Here is an 18597-nt window from a genome sequence, read left to right on the forward strand (position 1 = left end):
CTTGAACACTTTCAGAGATGGGGCAGCCACAGCTTCTATGCCAGGGCCTCACCACCCTCAAAGGGAGGGATTTCTTCCCAATATCCCATCGAAACCTCCTGTCTCCCAGTTTAAAGCCACTGCCCCTTGTCCTGTCACCTGTGAGGAGCACACCCACCTCCTGCCTCGCCCAGGGGGCTCTCCCCAGGCCCCCTTTTCCCCCCCTGCCCTTACCTACGACGGTCAGGTGGGTGCTGGCAGTAATGCTCGCGACGATGTTGGTGGCGACGCACTCCCACTCGCCGTGGTCGTCCTTGCCGAGGGAGCGGATCTGCAGGGTCCCGCCGGGCAGCGTGTTGTGCTTGCTCCTGCTGGGCTTCCCTACCTTGGGCAAGGAGCGGGGTGGGGGGAGCCAGGCAGAGAGAGAGAGAAAAGAGCGGGACTCAGCAGCGGGCGGTGGGGCAGGGCGAGGCGGCGGCGGGGTCACTAAGCTACCTGCGCGGCCCAGGGGACACCGCCGGCCACCGGCAGGGGATCCGGGCTCTCCGGTCGTGGCAAGGCAGACGGTTCCCCCGTTTCCGAGAGGACCTGGGGGGCAACGCGAGAGGCATGCGTCAGGAGGCTGCCGGCAGCGCTCACGCACCAGCGGGAAACCCCACGGCACTCGCACGGACAGCCAGCCCCGCGGCAGGGCTCAGCCTCCGGCATCCAAAGCTGAAACTGCTGCAAGAACGGGCACTGGGTGTCCCAGCAAACCCCCTCCCGGGATGGGGAAGGCAGAGGATGCCCCAGGAGATGCCCAAACTGCCCCTCAGCCTCAGTTAGCAGCAGATGAGAGGCAGGAGCCTTTGCATCAGAGTCTGGGCAGCAAGGGCCCCGAGGGGATGTGGGAGGATGGCGTGCGTGGAGGTGCCTGGAATCTCTCAAGCCGAGCGGAAAGATGGATCTTGTAACAACTCATCTATGCCCATCAGCCAAAGCTGTGCAAATTCCACGTTGTCCTGAGTCTTCTTCAGCTGTTCTTCATGTGGGGAACTCTGCTGATCAACACCAGGACCCACAGGTTGATGCAAAGGATGAGCAGAGGAGCCCATGGACACGTTGGGTTACCAGTGCAAGGCAAGGAGTTCTTCAAGAGGCTGGTTCAGCACTGGTGGGCTGATGGGGAGGGAGGAATTTGGCTTCTGCCACTGGCAAATTGAGCCCAGCCCAAGCCAGCCATAACTGAAGTTGGAGGAAATAAGTACAGAGCCAAAAAACGAGAAGGATCACCAGAAGGCACAAGTGGGATTGGAAAGAAACCTGGCTGAGACTGGTGAGGGCATCTAAAGGAAAATAAGATGGAGAAAAAGGCTAAACAGCCAGCAAGCTTTAGGCAGGTCACTTGCAATTTGTACAAGTCATGGTCCTTCTCGTGCTGCTAAAAGGAACCCAGAGGTGCAGCAGCTCAAGACACAAAGATTGGGGATGGCCCCACTGGGTGACAGAGGGACCCAGATCACTCTCAAGAGCCCTAAGAAGGGCATGGAAGGCTTGGAGGGAAGCTCCTGACAGCACAACAAAGAGCCCAGGAGCTCTCTTGCACAGTGGCTTTCCTATGGGAGCAGTAAAGGTGGCAAGCAAGGGGAAGGCTGCAGGAGGACTGGAAAGCCCTCACTGCTCCCAGGCTGTGCCACCACACCCTGCTCTATGACAAGGAACATCTTGAAGACTTTATATCCAGTTCAGGATCAAAAAACCAGCTTCTTCCCAGGCTCTTTGAAGTCACGGGGCAGTAAAGCAGCTGCTGACTGGTCCAGAGCCCTGGATGTGCTGCGGTGACACATCCCCTCCCTCCACAGGAGGTGTGTGCTGCGACAACGGCACTGCCACCACTGCCACGTCCTGCTGGTGACACCTGGGAGCCAGGCAAGGAGGAGGGCGTCCTGTGGGCAGTGCTGGCGAGGCAGAGGAGGGGCCGGGGCGGGGGCAGTGTTTCAGCTTTGCGGATGCTGCCGTGTCGGTTTCCCGGGATTACTGGGCGGCCACAAGCCGGGCTTCCCCCACCCACCTGCGGGACAGGACGGCAGTGGCTCAGCCCAAAGCGAAGCAGCTGTACCTGCAGTTTGTTCTTACCGGGACAGAGTGTGGCTTCTCTGTCTGCAATATTCACCAAAAGCCAAAGGCACTGCAGATTTGTCTGGCAGGCCGGGTACCTTTCTCCAGGCGATGATGGGAAAGGGGTCTCCGGCAGCAGCGCAAGGAATCAACAGCTCCCTCCCTGCCTCCTGTCTGTACTCCCAGCCTGGTAGCACCGTGAAATAGGGGGGGTCCTGCAGCCAAACAAGGGAAAACACGGAGTGTCAGCCTGCCCAAACTCCCATCACCAAAACCAAGCCTTTGCCAGACCAACACAATCCCCATTCTGGGCAAGTCTGAGGCATTGCAAGGTAAATTGTGTGGAGAATGTGTGCTAAGGAGCCTCAATGGCTTAAATTACACCTGGAGGAAGATTCTGTCCAAAGAGCCAACACACTGGAGCATAGAATCATGGAATCCCAGAATGGTTTGGGTTGGAAAGTACCTTAAGGCTCATCCCATTCCACTCTCTGCCATAGCCAGGGACACATTCCACTATCACAGATTGCTCCAACCTGGCCCTGGACACTCCCATCCAAAGCTTCTTTGGACAACCTGTGCCAGGGCCTCACCACCCTCACACTCCTAATATCTAACCTAAATTTTGCCTCTTTCAGTTTGACCCCATTACCCCTTGTCCCATCTCTACAGTTCCTGACAAAGAATCCCTCTCCAGCTTCCTCACAGGTGCCCTCAGACACAGGAAGCCTGCTTTTACACCTCCACACAACTTCTCTTCCCCAGGCTGAGCAGCATCTTGCTTTTTACCTCCTGGAAACAGGAAGAAACCCACCCACATCACATCAGCCATCAACCTGATTTCCTCGCCCCGGCAGCCGCCCCGGCGGATGCGCGTGTCTGGTACACAAAGCGTTCTCATCTGAACCTCGCCGAGACACCATGAATCACCACGGCTCCCTCCCAGGCACAGGACTCCGTGTTCAGGGAGGGAAGAGGCTGCAGCTCCCACCCCAGCTGCACCAGGAGCTGCGCTGGGAGCTCAGCGCGCCCCAGGCGCCGCACGCAGCCGGAGCACGTGGAGCTCAAATCATTCATTTATTAAAATCCTCCTGAACCCAAGCCCGGGCCAGCAGGGCTAAGTGTTTTGTTGGCAAAGGGGACGTTCCGGGGAGATGTTTCCTCAAACTACCCCAATCCAGTGTCAAAACCCACGCTGCTGCTCCAGCAGGATATTTCCAGCTACACCAGACAGGGCGCCCTGGGGGTTTGCCTGGGCTGGTGGGAAGCACATCTCCAACCACAGCACAGACACACCACCCTCACCCTGGAGCCTCTGCTCTTCCCCACACAGCCCCGGGAGCTGCTCCTGGCACAGGAGGACACTGCTCCCAGCAAACCCACGGGATTCTGGCAGAGGATTACCTTCAGTACCAGTCGGGCAGGGGGAGACTGGCCCATCGTACCCAGGGCGTTATAAGGCACACAGGTGTAAGTGCCGAGAGCATCTTCAGTGGCCTCCTCGATCCGGATCGACCCGTCTTCCAGCAGGTTCCAGCCAGAATACTGCAGCAGGGAGAAGCAGGGAGATCACTTAGCCAGCACTCACCACAGCTCCTTATTTCCCCCTCAGCCAAGCCCCCACCCATGCCCAGGGTGCTGTCACATCACCAGGAGATGCCCAATCCCACTCCCAACATCCAAAGCATCTCCTCAACAGAAACTTGGGCAACATCAGCCTGTCCAAGCACAGCCAGGCTCCTTCATGTAGCTCAAAAAGATTTAAGATCAGAATCTAACACTAAATAAGACTTGTTCTGGAGTCAGCAAGACATCTCCACCTGGAGAGCTGAGGGCACCAAGGACCAGGAGGCCACAGCAGCAACAGCTTTAAATGGAATTAAAACTTCAAATCGTTAATATTTAAGCAAAAAAAAAATTTAAAATATTGAGCGTTTTCTTTAAATATTTAATGGCTAATATCCTTGCTCAGACTATCAAACCATGATTAGGGGAAGATGTAGATTTGTTAAAAGGGTCTTTTAACCACCAGTTGCCACTGGGAAAATAAAGCAGGGCCATCAGGAGGTGACTTTAGGGGGAAGAAGGCATCAAGCGTGGGAGACATTGAATGTCCAGAGGCACTGTGGGCTCCATATGAGAACTGGAATTAACTCTGATAAAGAAAAGCAGCGTCATCGCATCCACGAGATTCTTCTCTCCCGACACAAAGGGATGCCTGGTGGTGCTCACTGGTGTTTGCTGAGGACATGAGGGTCCGAGCCCTCTGTGCCCCACTCTCCCCTCCTCCCTGGGGGCTCTGTTACCTTCTCGATTCGCAGGGGACGCCCGTCCTTGTTCCACTTGACCAGCGTGACCGGCGGCTCTGCCTCCACGGGGCAGCGGATGTACCCGTGGATCCCGATGGGAACGTAGATGATGGGGGGCATGTTCACCACACGGGCAGGATCTGGAGGGCAGCAGCACCATGTTAGCACAGGGAGAGAGCCCTTCTCTCCTCCCAGCCCGGCTTCACAGCATCTGCCTCACTTTTGTGATGAATTCCAAACCCAGCACCACCCTGGCTCCCACAGGTTGTTAAGCCAGGCTTGCTACACACAAATCCTCTGGAATACCTGGCATTTCTGGGAGGCTTTGCTCATGTCCAGGGTGTTCCTACCTGGGGCTCATTAAAGATTGCATTTAAGAAGAAATGAAGATATGCCTGCTCCAAATTCCACACCAACTTCCATTTTGCTGAAGACTTCCGTGCTCCATTACAGCACATGTGCCAGGTGTGATGAACACCCAGCACAGCCTGGTTTTACATATAAGCAATCAAAGCTATTTCAACTGCCAAACCTTAAAACACACACAGATAGCAAAAAGGATCTGTGTCCAGGCTGCCACGAGTCCTTTACCTCCCATATCTGCTTATACTCATGCCTCATTGAGGCTGGGTCATGTTGAACAGCAGCCACCTCACCCTTTCCAAGATGCAAAAACCTTAAAATACATATCTAACCCCCCCCTCCACACTGCACCACCCACGCAGAGAGGTGTCTCGCAATCCTCCAGTCTAGAATGTGTCATTAACAGCACTTCTAAGAGCTTTTTAATTAAGTGCGAGTGGGTTGAAGAGAATCTAGACTTTCTTTAATAAGAAGCTTTTTAAAAAAATGTTATTTTTAATAAGAATAGTGAGTATTTCTACAATCTCGTCTAGACACCGGCAGCACGAGGTTATAGGAAAATCCTGATGGGGCTTATGTTGCATTAAGGGATAAATGTGGGAGTTTTGGGGTGCAGCATCCCTGCACTGCTGATGCAAATTGGGAGGGTAAACATTAAGGTGCTTAACAGGAAGGCATGGAAGATGTGGAAGATGGAAGATTATTGCTTTCTTGGGGCAAAACCAGCAGAGTTTGGCAGCTCTGCTCCCAGCACGTCACCCCAACCACTCCCCAAAACCGCTCGCCCCCGGCAGTGGCACCATAACCCAGATTGCCCAGCGCCACATATGGAGCAGGCTTTACCCCCCTCTGCTTAACTCCACCTCTTAGGAAATGTAATCAAGGACTCCAGCAGTGCGGGAGAGGGTAATGGGATCGAGCCTTTCACTACTAGGTCACTGGCCAGGGGCCAGCCAGCCCACTAATGACCCGGAGCTGTGTCCCCATTTGCTTTTGGAGGATGGGAAACTCCCTCCAGAGCTATCACCCCGGTGTGGATGAGGTTTGCTCAGGAGGAAAAGGGTTTGAGGCGCCAAAATCCGAGCACCCTTCCTTGTGCTGAAGCCTGGCTGAGCAGCAGATTGTCCAAGCCCGTTCTCCCTGCCATTAGAGCTATTTTTAACAGCTATCAGCCCTGACAAGCGGCCCTGGATTAGAGGCAGGGCAGATTTAATGGCCTGAGGCCACAGGCTTTCCCAAGAGCCACCCAGCTGGGAACATCCAAGCCCCAAATCACGCCTGTGCCTGGGCACAGCACTACTCACACCATCCCCCTGCCCACTCTGCCCCTTCATCCATCCCCACAGGGACCTGACAGCCCTGCTCTTGGGCTCCCCACTAACCAGCACCAGGTCTAAAGGCAGCAGCAGCTCTAAGGCAGCCTTGGAAAACCCTCGCCGAGAGCCCACTTTGCTCAGGCCTGTCTTTCATTATGAAATGAAAACGCCGAAGTCTTTGGGAGCAGAGCAATATTGCAATTGGAGCGGCGGCAATTGAGGCCATTACAGTGGAATGCCACAGGATGCCGGTGGCACACTACCCATTACCGCCCGGGGACTCCGGCAGAACAGCGAGCGTGGGAGGCGCCGCTGCTGCTGCAGCCCTTTCTCCCGAGCTTGTTTAGATCGCTTACCGCCCGAGGAATGCGACACAAGAACAGCCACGCCACAGGAATAACCCCCGAAATAAACACCAAAAAATACACCTTGGCACTGAGAGCCCTCACCTCACCCCGGCAGGGTGAGGACGGTGAGGCAGCAGCCATGGGATGATGCTCACCTGTTACAGACATCTTTTATGAAAAATCCTTTCTTTAGGATTTTTCCTTCTAAGAAGCTGAGAACAAAATGTAAACATTGGTTATCTGCTGCTGTAGAATGCAACAAGTGGATCTTTGATTAGCCCATATTGATTGTTTCTAATTAATGGTCAATCACAACCCCACTGGCTCAGACAGAGAGTCCAAGCCACAAACCTTTGTTATCATTCTTTGCTATTCTATTCTTAGCCAGCCTTCTGATGAAATCCTTTCTTCTATTCTTTTAGTATAGTTTTAATGCAATATATATCATAAAATAATAAGTCAAGCCTTCTGAAACAGAGTCAGATCCTTGTCTCTTCCCTCAACCTAAGACCCCTGTGAACACAGTCACGCTCACTAATTAAAAAACACTTGTAGCCAAGGTGGATGCTGGTCCCAGCTGAGCAGTGTCACCGAGGCTGCTCAGACCATTTGCTTTCTCGTCTCCCACGCCCACGTGGGATGCTCTTAAGCTTTTTTACTAAGGATGATTCCGTGTTCATCCAAAGGCTGCTGTCACATCAGCCTGACTCTCCCAGTGTCACACCAGGACAAGAGAGCCTCTGGGGCTGCCTGGGAGCCAGGTGTTATCAATGCCAGCCCCATCCCCGCACTCACACTGCACTGTCAGGTAGGCAGAGGCTGATGGCGAGCGGCCCAGGCTGTTGCTGGGGATACAGGTGTATTTTCCAGCATCCTCTGGTTTGACACGGAAAATAATCAGCGTCCCGTCGATCAGGATCCGCACCCTCAGCTTCAAGTCACTGCAGGAGGAGAGGAGAGGAGGATCACGAGGAGAGCCAGGGGAAAAGCCCAACACCAACAATCCCAGCTCCCAGCACAGCCCAGGAGCAGCAGGAGGAGGAGAACACGCTGCCCCAGCAGCTATAAACTCACTTCTTGAAGTAGACGTTCTCCTCCTCCCAGTACCACAGGTAGGTGAGGTTCCCGGGGTACGCCTCGGCCTGGCAGGTGAACAGAGCATCCTGGGAGATGTTGACTGTGATGTTCTCCGGAGGGGAAACGATAAAGGGAGGTCCTGGAGGGGGGAAGAGGAAGGTGTCGCTCCCACCACTACAGGTTGCTCAGGTTCAGCTCCATCACAGCATTTTAGCTGGGACCTGCTGGAGGGCTCTGGGGCAGGGTTGGCCCTGATCCTCCGAGAACCACAGTGACCCTGTCATTCCCAACCCTTCCCCTAATATCTGGGCTGACTGAGAACCACAGTGACCCTGTCATTCCCAACCCTTCCCCTAATATCTGGGTTGACTGAGAATCAGTGACCCTGTTATTCCCAGCCCTTTCCCTAATCTCTGGGCTGACTGAGAACCACAGTGACCCTGTGATTCCCAACCTCTCCCCTAATCTCTGGGCTGACTGAGAACCAGTGACACTGTTATTCCCAGCCCTTTCCCTAATCTCTGGGCTGACTGAGAACCAGTGACACTGTTATTCCCAGCCCTTTCCCTAATCTCTACAGCTTTGAGGAGAGGATCCACGCCCATGGTGCTTCTCCCAGGGCACACAAGGACACACCTCCCTTCATCTCCAGCACTTCTGGAGGATAGTACCACCCACAGGAAAAATCCAGGGGGAACAGACTGCCAGGAGTCAGCAGCTCACCACTGCCACAAAAGCAGAGCAGAGGACACCCCCTGCTCCTCTCTCTGCCGGTAGCTGTTGACCTAATTAAAGATTTATTTAATAAGAGAGGGAGCAAGGAGCAGGAGGCCTGTCATGCATCATCGCTGTCTGATGAGGCTCTTCATGACAGCCTCAATCTTTTCCCCGCTTCCCAAACAAAACCGAGCTGCCATCAGGGCCTGGCTGCTCATCAGGGTCCCAATTAAGCAGATTCCTCCATCCTACAAACCGGATGCAGAGCCATGAGGCAGCCAGGCGCAGAGGCCTGGAGGGTCACCCCAGGGTGACACCACGGACCCGTGGCCGGTGGAATGTCCCCATCCTGGCTTCCCAGGGGATGCTGAGGAGCTGCAAGGTCTCACCTTGGACGAGCAGGCGCGTGGTGTGCACAGCCTCGCCCTGGATGCTGTAGGCCCGGCAGGTGTAGGCACCTCTGTCCTCCCGGCTGACCGAGAGCACCGTGAGGCTCCCGTCGCTCACCTGGCAACAAGGGAACACCCTGGAGCGTGGGCAGGGACCCCCGGGGGGACGGGGGAAGACCCTCCCTGCCTCCTGTGGCAGAGAGCTGCCGGCGCTCTCAGGGCCGGATGAGAGACGGGTTTCCCCGCTCTGCAAGACGTGGGATATTAATAAACCAACACACGCCTTGCTGCTCGACGCCAAGGGGAAGGGAGAAAAAAAAAAAAAAAAATCATGAAATAAATAAATAACCATCCCAGCACATTCATCTCCCTGAAGTGACTGGCAGGCAGCAGGCTCCAAACCGCTCCTGCCAAGCGCCCCAGCACCATTGGAGCTGCACAAGGAGCCTTGATGGAGCATTCCCTGCCCCTCCAAGGGCCTGCTCCATTGCTGGGGGATGAGGGGAGACCCCAGCCTGGCCACTGTCCTCCCTGTGGGGCCATCCCTCAGCTGGAAGAGGAGTGGATGGATTCCCCTGGGGACACAGCAGAAGGATGGACAAGGGGCTGTCACCTTTGGGGTAGCAGCACCCCCATGCACAGGGAGGCCTCCCAGCCAGGCTTCCCCCCCACCTCATTCTGCCTCATCCTTCTATTTCAATTAGTAACAAATGACTCCTAATTACTCTCATTAGTGCCTGCGCTGATTCCAATGCCTGATTTACCAATTACAGCTCAGGGGGGAATCTCTGCCTGGGAGCCTCTGGGATGCAAAAAGGGTCCTGCAGGGGAGGGGAGGAGGGGAAATCCTCTCTGCTCAATCCTGCCCTGCCCCAGCCCTGCTGGGGGGACACTACCCCAGGCTGCAGCCCCCACCCCACCTCCAGGGTCTTGGCCCTTGGGCTGAGTCTGCAGGGAGCAGGTCAGGTGCAGGAGCAGGGCTGTCCCCAGCACTTGGAGGGTCTCCAGCCCGCACCCAAGGGCTTGGCAGCGTTACAGGCTGCTGCTCAGCAGGGATGGGGTGGGGGAAAATGGGCATCTCACCAAGGAGAAGTGCTGAGAAAGCACGGCTGGCTCCAGGCACGGCGGAGCCACCGCCACCGTGGTGCTGTCAATACTGTCCCTGCCAGCTCCCAGCCCAGGATCCCCACGGCGGCCCTCCCCCACCTACCTGGTACTTGCCATTGGCACCCAAAAGGTCTCCCTCCCGGAGCCAGGTGACGATGGGCTTGGGGTTCCCGAACGCCATGCAGGTCAGGGTGACGCTGCTGCCCTCCTTCGCCTCTACGTACTGCGGCGGGGTCTCCGTGAACGTGGGGGGAGCTGGGGGCACACGACACCCCCAGGTCACCCGTGGCCGCTCCGGGGCTGGGGGCACACGGGGACACGGGGGAAGCTGCTGCCCGCACACACAGCAGGGCTATGACCACGCCAAAGGCTGCACGGACAGGGTGGCCCTGGGGACACCGACCAAGAGGTGGCACATCGCACCCCCAGCCCCGTCCCCTCTCCTCCCCGCACCCTGCTGCACATTAACTCGCTATTGTCAAAACATGGGAAAACACCGCAGTGCAGATCGAAAGGCTCCTTCCTGATGAAAGAGGCTGGCAGGATTACAGCCCGCCCCTAATTACCCGCGGTTGTTAAAGCCCACTTTAGAGGGAGACAGGTTGGCAATTTAATCTGCTTGGGAGAAAAAAAGAAAAAAAAAAAAAAAAAAAAAAAAAGAAAAAGGAATTATATTTGGTTCCTCCCCAAATGATTTTTATTTTCCCCCTAAGAAAATTAAGCGTTGTAATGCGCTGAGGGAAAGCCACAGCCCTCACCCTGAAAGCAATTCCTCGGGCTGGGAGGATTATGGTTATTATATTGTTATTAAGCCCCTGCACGCCCCGTGCTGCATAAAGCCCCAAAACTGGCCCATTTTGCCAAGGGGAGGGACAGGGCATCTGGGGCCATTTTCCAGCCCCTCCGCCTGGCGGTTTGCAGGATCCGTGCACGTGGCAGAGGTGAGCCAGGCACCACCATCCTCCTCCTTCCTCCTCCTCCTGCCCTCCTTCCCAAGCCCTCGGAGCTCATTAGCGGGTTGGGGGAAAGCAGGAAGCAGCAGGCAGGGCAGCAGGCAGGGATGGGGCTGGTGGCCTGCGCAGCCCCGCTTGCAAAGCTCCTGCTCACTAATTGGGCTCAATTAGGTGGCTCTGCTCCGTGCCACAGCACAGCCATCCCCCCAAAGGTTAAATTAATTGCACAAGGTCAAGGCAAGACCAGCGAGGAGCTGCCAGTGGCCACATCTCTCCAGCCACCCCACTGCAGCAGGAGAGGCACAGCCCTGCTGCTGGGCTAAAAATAAAGATCTGTCTCCTGATGCAGAGAATGACAATTTGTTAATTAGTTTAATATACAGCCTTAATAAAATGAAAAAGTAATTTGAGTAAATCTGAATTTCAAGAAAACAAAGATTTGATTTTCTGATCTGTTTGTTGAGAGGAGATTCATTCCCAGCCCTGGTTCTTGATGTCTCTCCTTTTAACAAGCCCTGTGTAATTAAACTGAGGAATCCCTAATAAAGCTTTGTCCCTTTTGAAGTCACACCCTGGCCGGATCAGCCAGCCTGGATGGCTTCAGGCTGGCGTGTCTGCCAGGCACAGATGCCATTGAGGCCCAGCATTCCCCAGACATCCATCATCCCCCAGAAACCCCATTTGGGCACCACAGGGATGCCACAGCCCCCACCCCGCTCACCATTGACCGTGAGGTGCACCCAGCTGCCGTTGTGGAAGGTGTCGTACTGCTGGTCCAGCATGAGCACTTTGCACTCGTACCAGCCCTGGTCCTCGGAGCGCACCTGCTCAATGCGCAGGGAGGCTTTGTCGTGCAGGCTGGCCCGGCCTGTGGGAGAGCACAGCGTTGGCACCCTGTCCCCAACACCAGAGCAGCCCCCGGAGCATCACTGCAGGGGACACCCCATCCCAAACTGGTGCAGCCCCCGGAGCATCACTGCAGGGGACACCCCATCCCAAACTGGTGCAGCTCACAGAGCATCACTGCAGGGAACACCCCATCCCAAACTGGTGCAGTTCCCAGGGCATCACTGCAGGGGACACCCCATCCCAAACTGCGGGAGCCCACAGAGCATCACTGCAGGGGACACCCCATCCCAAACTGCAGGAGCCCACAGGGCATCACTGCAAGGGACACCCCATCCCAAACTGGTGCAGTTCCCAGGGCATCACTGCAAGGGAAACCCCATCCCAAACTGTGGGAGCCCCCAGGGCATCACTGCAGGGGACACCCCATCCCAAACTGAAGCAGCCTCCAGAGCATCACTGCAAGGGAAACCCCATCCCAAACTGCGGGAGCTCACAGGGCATCACTGCAGGGAACACCCCATCCCAAACTGAAGCAGCCCCCAGAGCATCACTGCAAGGGAAACCTCATCCCAAACTAGTGCAGCTCCCAGAGCATCACTGCAAGGGAAACCCCATCCCAAATTGGTGCAGCTCCCAGGGCATCACTGCAAGGGAAACCCCATCCCAAACTAGTGCAGCTCCCAGGGCATCACTGCAAGGGAAACCCCATCCCAAACTGGAGCAGTCCCTGGAGCATCACTGCAAGGGAAACCCAATCCCAAACTGGTGCAGCCCACAGAGCATGGCCACAGGGGACACCCTATCCCCACACCAATGCAGCCCCCAAAGCATCACTGCAGGGGATACCCCATCCTGACACCAGAGCAATCCCTCAGAGTTCACTGCAGGGGCCACCCCATCCCAAACTGGTGCAGTCCCCAGAGCACCATTGCAGGGAGCACCCCCATCCTGGCCCCAGAGCAGCCTCCCAGAGCATCACCACAGGGGACACCCCATCCCTGTGCGGGCACTGTCCCGGTTTGGGGCTGGCTGAGCCCCATGGCGTGGCTGCAGCCGGTGGTGCCAGGGCGGTGACACACTCGCCCATCTGGGGACAGCAGAGCCAAGCTGCCAGGGCCAGGCAAGGTGCCTGCAGCAATGTCTGCCCGCAGCGACACCGGCCTTCTGCTCCCAGCCAGGGGCTGGCGGTGGCACAGCCGGCACACGGGCGTGCCCCAGAGCTTTGCCCTGCCTGGGAGACTCCCAGAAAGCAGGGCAGCCCTGAGCTGACCCTGTGCACAGCCCCAAAAACTGGGTCAGGAGCAGAGCAGCCTAAAGCTCCACCCTGGTGCAGTGGGCTGTGGGATCGCTCATTGCTGAGCTGAGTTTGGCAGGGCTCAGCTGGCGCATTTCTTAGAGAGCAATTTGGGCAGAGAGTCCCATAAGACCCAGGGAATATCCCCAGGACGGGGAAAGAGATACCACAATGTGTCTGTCCTGCCACACCAACCTTCTCAGGGCTGGTTTCCAGCTCTCAGATCCCACCAGAGGACACCGGCCACGTGTCACCGGCAGCACATTGGCAAGCAGCCACATGAGTTCTGCAGCTCCAACCTGTCACCTCCGCCCAGCACGTGGCCCTGGCTCCATCCCCAGTGTCCCCCCAGCACCCCTCCCTGGGCTCACAGCTGCCCTGGGACACAGCAGCAGCAGCAGCCACCGCCACCACGCGTCACCCTGGGCTTCTCTGCCTCGCTTGCTCCCGTCCCACGCAGCCCAGCTGGCTTCCTAACGCTGCTGCTTAATTAAAACCAACTGGGTGGAAAGCGAGCAATGAGAGGCAGAGCCCGCGTGGTTTCCGACAGAGGAACTGATGGAGCAGAGCTGCATGTCCCAGGCCGTGCTGCAGCCAGGACCTGGCACCCTCCCCTCGTCCTCCTGCACTCCAGGACTCACCGGCATACTCTGGGTCCACATGGGGAGGGTAAAACCCAAACTTGATGAAGATGGGGATGGGGACGCCGAACTTGAACCACTCCACGACATAGGGAGGGGGCTGGCCCGTCAGCGGGTGGATCACGTCGCATCCCAGGATCACGCTCTCGCCAGCGCGAGCGGTCACGAACTCGGGCTCCTCCCTCGAGCCGAGGGCACCTGCGAGGGGGCAGAGGAAGAATCTGTGGCTGATGCCACTGCTGGTGCCCAGCATCGAACCAGCATGCCCAAGAGACCAACAGCAGTAACCACATGTCTGCAGCAAGGGCAGCCCATGGGTCACCCTTGCCCCAAAACCAACAGGGGGTCCCAAGCCCTTTCACTCAGATCCAAGGCCACCCTTGGCTACCACAGGAGTCAGGACAGTGGCCATCAGCACCCTAATGCTCCAGGACAGCTTCCCAACCTCTGCACCAGGGCAAGGGTGATGCCCAGTGACCCCCCCCAGGGGTTTTGGGGATCCCGGCTCTCATTAGAGGGGCACAGAGTATGCCTAGCACTGCTCCCCATATAGCAGCACCATCTGGGCTGCCCTGTATCCTTGTGGCAGGGAAAAGGCTGCTTTTAGCTTGTGCCCCTGCATCCACCAGCAGGCAGGACTGGGCATAGATCTGTGTGCCAGCCCTCGGACACAGCTCTCCTGACAGTGCCAGCATGGGCTGGGCCCCAGAGCCACCATGCCCCAGCCAAGCCCACATGTCCTGGGGCATCCCCGAGAGCCCCAAGCCTGAAACCCGTCTGCGACCTGCACATCGGGTCTGTCACCCTGCTCCTCCCCGCCGGCTAATTACAGGGGACTTCGGTCTCGGCTCCGAGGCTGCTCCACCCCGGCTGTGCCGCCCTGCTCGCTGCAGCCTGGCGTCATCCCGCTCTGCCAGCAGCAGCAAAGCTGCATCCTCAGCACGGCGTTCGGAGAGCGAGAGAGAGGGAAACCCAGAGCTGGGAGCAAGCCAAACAGGGGGTCCCCAAAACTAGGTTTAGACCCGCATCGCCCTCCCCATCGTGGAAAGGACCCCGTTTTCCCGGCACACGCGGCCGCTGGCTGTTCCGGGGGGGATGCTCGGGGAGGGACGCTCGGGGAAGCACGTTCCCACTCCTCCGCGCTGCTCCTCGGGGCCGCCGGTGATTGGCGGCGAGTGACATCACCGCTTCCCCGCCGCGGGAGCCGAGCATCACCGAGCATCACCGGCTATTTTTGGCTCTGGCACAAGCGCGTACCGGCGAGAGGCCCGTGATGTGCCACCCCACGGGCCCACCAGCCGAGTGTCCCCGCGGGAAGGGCAGCGGGCAGCGCTGGCCGCGGCTCGCACGTTGCACGCACAAGGTGTGTCCCTGCACGGGGTTACAGCTGATGGTCACCGAGTCCCCACGCCACCAGCAAAGCGGGCACGGGTGGCTCTTTAACGGGGCGGGCTGGCTGGGTGAGGCCGGGGTGCAGAGCTGTGCAGAGCCATCTGCAAGGAGCAGATGCTGCATTGCACACCCACTGCAGGCACCGGCCCCGTTCGGGGGGTCCTGCAGAGCTGGGGGGGGTCCTGCAGGGCCAGGAAACATCCCGGACCCCATCGGGGCGGGGGGTGGCTGAGCACACACGTGCGGTGTGCACGCACACCCCCGCACACGCTTTGCACCGCCTCGACAACACTCTTGCACCTTTCCATCCCTCGTTAGCGCTGCATCGCCGATGAGCTCCCGTTCGCAGCCTGTCAGCAGGGACGGCACCAGCCCTCCCCTGCCACCCCGGCGCTGAGCCGTGAGAACCCGTCCTGACCCCTCCATCCGGGAGGGTGAGGGGGGCTGCTGCGCTGCAGGGCTGGATGAGCCCCCCTCCCTGTCCATGGTCCTGCTGCGCCGATCGGGGACGGAGCCGTCACATGCTGCTCAAGAGCATCCAAGGACGCGCTTTCCGAGAGAAGAGGTCCCCAGCACCTCATCGCCTTCAAAGTGACATCCTCTCCCCACCAGCAGGAGAAGATGGAAGCGGCAGCACCCAAACCCCTTTCCCAAGCCCCCCACCTGCCCCAGCGCTCCAGCTCCTGGGCTACCAAGCTGGAATCTTGATTCCCAGCACCTCTCCACCAACTGGAGCCTGGAATGCTAATGTTTGCCCAGCTGGAGCAAGAGGCCACCCAGACACGCTGGGGATGGGCGCCAGGGAGTCACACCGCGCCAGGATCCCCTGGCAGAGCAGTGGGTGACATCCCCGGCGAGGGGACGAGCCAGCCGCTCCGCCGGACCCACGGCTGGCCAGGGCTGCCCGGGCGCAGGAAAATAGGTCATCCCCGGCAGCTCACAGCGCCGGTGTCTGATCGCGGGGCCGGTGGGGAATTGCACGCACGGCTGAGCATCACCTCCCCAGCGCACGGCCGACTGGCAGCCACGGCGGGGAAGCGGCCCCCGGCTCTGCCCAGCTGCCACCCGCCCCGCTACCGGCCCCGTGCCCTCCTGTCCCCGCTTCCAGAGCGCCAGCAAGGCAATGGGGAGATGTCTCACAAACCCTCTTGGGGTCTCCTCAACTTCCCAACCCACCAACCCTGTGGGGTCCCAACCCTGACCAGGTTTTCCTTCCATGCCCAGACCATGAAGAAAGCGAGCAATGGAGACTGAAGCTCTCGATTCAAAGTGTTTTCTCACCCCCACATTTGTAGGGAAACACTTGAAAACAACCCGCAGACGCCAGAAGAAACAGAGCACAAATAGACGGGGTATTTTTAAACCCACTTGATTTTCCCAGCCAAGTTCAGAGAGGTTCCAAGGCTGAATCTGCGGTTTGGAAACGGGGTCAACATCAGGGAACGGCAGCACCGAGGCGAACCCCAAATCCGCCTCGGTGCAGGAGCTCACGTGAAGCTGGGGGATGCCTCGTAAAGAAAAACAAGTAATCAACAGGCTTCGTCATGCAAGCAGATCCAGGAAAAATAAAAGCACGCCGCGTGCCAGGAGGCAAGAATACAAGATGCGGAGGTGGAGTTGAACAGCATCCCAAAGGGAGAGGAGGGGAGGCTGCCGCCACCGAGACGCTGCCACCGCGGGGCTCCCCAGGACGGCGATGCCAACCGGGGGAGACCCTCACCTGGATCTGGGCGTGCAGCTCCTCTGATCCCCGGGGCACAGGTGGAAGGTGCCACAGGATTCGGTGAAGCTGAAGGCATCCAGCACCTCTGCTGCGCTCACCAAAGCAGGACCCTTCCTGCAGGTGCTTTCAGAGAGGTTTCCAAAGGAATTAACACCTGGGAAAGCTTCCCCTCCTGGCACAGTGGGCACCCATGCTCTGGGGCAGAGAGGGCATCCTGTCCTGACCCACCATCACCTTGCAGCCTGCTAACAGAGGCACCGCTTTCCATCTCCAGTGCTGCCCCACAGCCCTGGCACTTATCCCCACCCCTGTGCCCCCAAGGGGATGGCTGAGGGAGCAAGCACAAGGCCTGGAGCCTGTGGACCTCTCCTCCCTGGTGAGCTGAGACGAGATGTGCTCTGACACATCCCGTTCCCATCGGTGGAGGCAGGATATGGCAGGGATCTCTGAGGACAAGGCCACCAGCGTGGCATATGGAGGCCAGCAGGGAAGGAGAGCAGGCAGCCATCGCCATGAAATGAAGACAGAGGGAGACTGCAGCCCAGGGTGGGGGACAGGGACAACGTGCTGCAGGGTGTGGAGTGCTGGGAGATTGCCTGTCCCCCACCTCTGTACCCCTTAAATATCTCAGTAAGGGTTGCACCCCCATTACAAACTCAGTCCCTATTTTGGGGTATCCAGAGCCCCCCAAAAGCACCCACCTGTCCCCTGGTGGGGGAAGCCCTGGGGCTGGGAGCGCAGCCCTCACCCCCTCCCCCAGCTGGAAAGCAGCATCTGGGCTTTCAGTGCGATTCCTGCATTTTAAACCCGATTTTCCAGATGGATGGAGGGCGATGCGCAGGTCAAGTGACATGCCTCAAGGTCACACGGGGCCAGGGAGGAGAAGGATTAGCAGCTCTGAGAGGTGGCTTGGTGGCCCATTCCCAGCGAGATGGGGACTCAGAACCCCATTCCTGGGCACAAGGGGTGTCCTGTGGCACCATCACCACCCCCTCTAGGCAGGCAGGCAGCTGCCCTGGCATCCCAAGGGGAATGCATGCATGGGATGCTGCCCCACAGCAGCCCCACAGTGGGTCCTTGCTCCCTGGAATGGCACAGGTGGGAATGTGCCTGGCTGGGCAGCAGATCAGTGAGCACATGGGAGCACAGACTGGTGATGTGAGAGGCACAGAGATGGAGCAGGAAAGAAAATTACTTCCCTGAGGTCACCTTACTCCTGCCTGGGGGTCCCTTGTGCCCCCTCCCTCCAATCACCACCAGCCCAGTGTTGAGCATCCGGTGTTGGCAGCCGCCTCGTGGGAGGCATCATCTCCCAGCAACGACCAGCAGCTACCTGTGCACTCCCCATGAGCTCCCTCCACGCACCACAGGGACAAACAAGCAGCTGTGGTGGGAGCTGGAGCACCAAACCCATCCCAGAGGAGACCTTCAGCAGCTGGAGAGCACTGCCAGGGTGCTGTGCCCCCAGTCCAGCCCCACATCACACCAGTACCCCCGTGCAGGCTGGCACCACCCTCCCCGTGGAGCAGTGGGTACCATCCCGATGCATTCCCAGCCCTCCAGCAGGAAACTGGGATGCCGGCAGCGCTCCGAGCTGCCCGCCAGCAGCTCCTGAATCACGCTGTTCCTGGCTCAGGCAGCCCTCCCACCAACGCCAGCCTCTCCACGGAGGAGCGGGAGGAAGCGAGTTGTTTTTCCAAAGGCCAGCTGGTCGCTCAGGGCTCCCAGCCTGGGAGATTCCTACCGCAGGGAAAGGGAGAGGGAAGGGCTCCTCCATCGGCACAGCATGGGCTTTTGGACCCACTGCTGGCCCATCTGCAGGGCTTCTCGTCCACTTGAAGGCATGACCTCCAGGACAGAGGACCAGAGGTGAATGGGAGCTGTGCCACCCTGCCACAGCTCTGGAGAGGAACTTGCAGGGCTCACCCGTCACCAGCAAAGCGACATCTTCCAAGTCAAAAGGCAACTGAGCCGGCAAAGCATCGCCGCAAAGAGCCGCCGGCAAGCCAAGTCATCCACCGAGCCGCTCACGGCCCTCCCTGCC

The 18597-nt window shown here is 58.2% G+C and overlaps 1 protein-coding gene across 9 annotated transcripts in view; it reads right to left on the minus strand.

The window, feature by feature from the left end:
- IGSF9B (immunoglobulin superfamily member 9B) overlaps positions 1–18597 on the minus strand; it is a 45496-nt gene that overhangs the window by 24211 nt on the left and 2688 nt on the right. For 7 of the 9 annotated variants that reach the window (XM_058041352.1, XM_058041351.1, XM_058041350.1 and 4 more), the window contains exons 2-12: positions 13439–13636; positions 11376–11522; positions 9805–9956; positions 8595–8712; positions 7486–7627; positions 7207–7352; positions 4383–4525; positions 3481–3621; positions 2175–2291; positions 475–567; positions 214–364 (exon numbers count right to left, since the gene is read on the minus strand). In XM_058041352.1, coding sequence (XP_057897335.1) covers positions 214–364; positions 475–567; positions 2175–2291; positions 3481–3621; positions 4383–4525; positions 7207–7352; positions 7486–7627; positions 8595–8712; positions 9805–9956; positions 11376–11522; positions 13439–13636 — 1548 coding nt within the window. The remainder of the gene's footprint in view (positions 1–213; positions 365–474; positions 568–2174; positions 2292–3480; positions 3622–4382; positions 4526–7206; positions 7353–7485; positions 7628–8594; positions 8713–9804; positions 9957–11375; positions 11523–13438; positions 13637–18597) is intronic. The other 2 variants (XM_058041354.1, XM_058041353.1) reach the window with 1 other exon arrangement.

This window comes from Melospiza georgiana, chromosome 27 (assembly GCF_028018845.1).
Source record: "Melospiza georgiana isolate bMelGeo1 chromosome 27, bMelGeo1.pri, whole genome shotgun sequence".
NCBI lineage: Eukaryota > Metazoa > Chordata > Aves > Passeriformes > Passerellidae > Melospiza > Melospiza georgiana.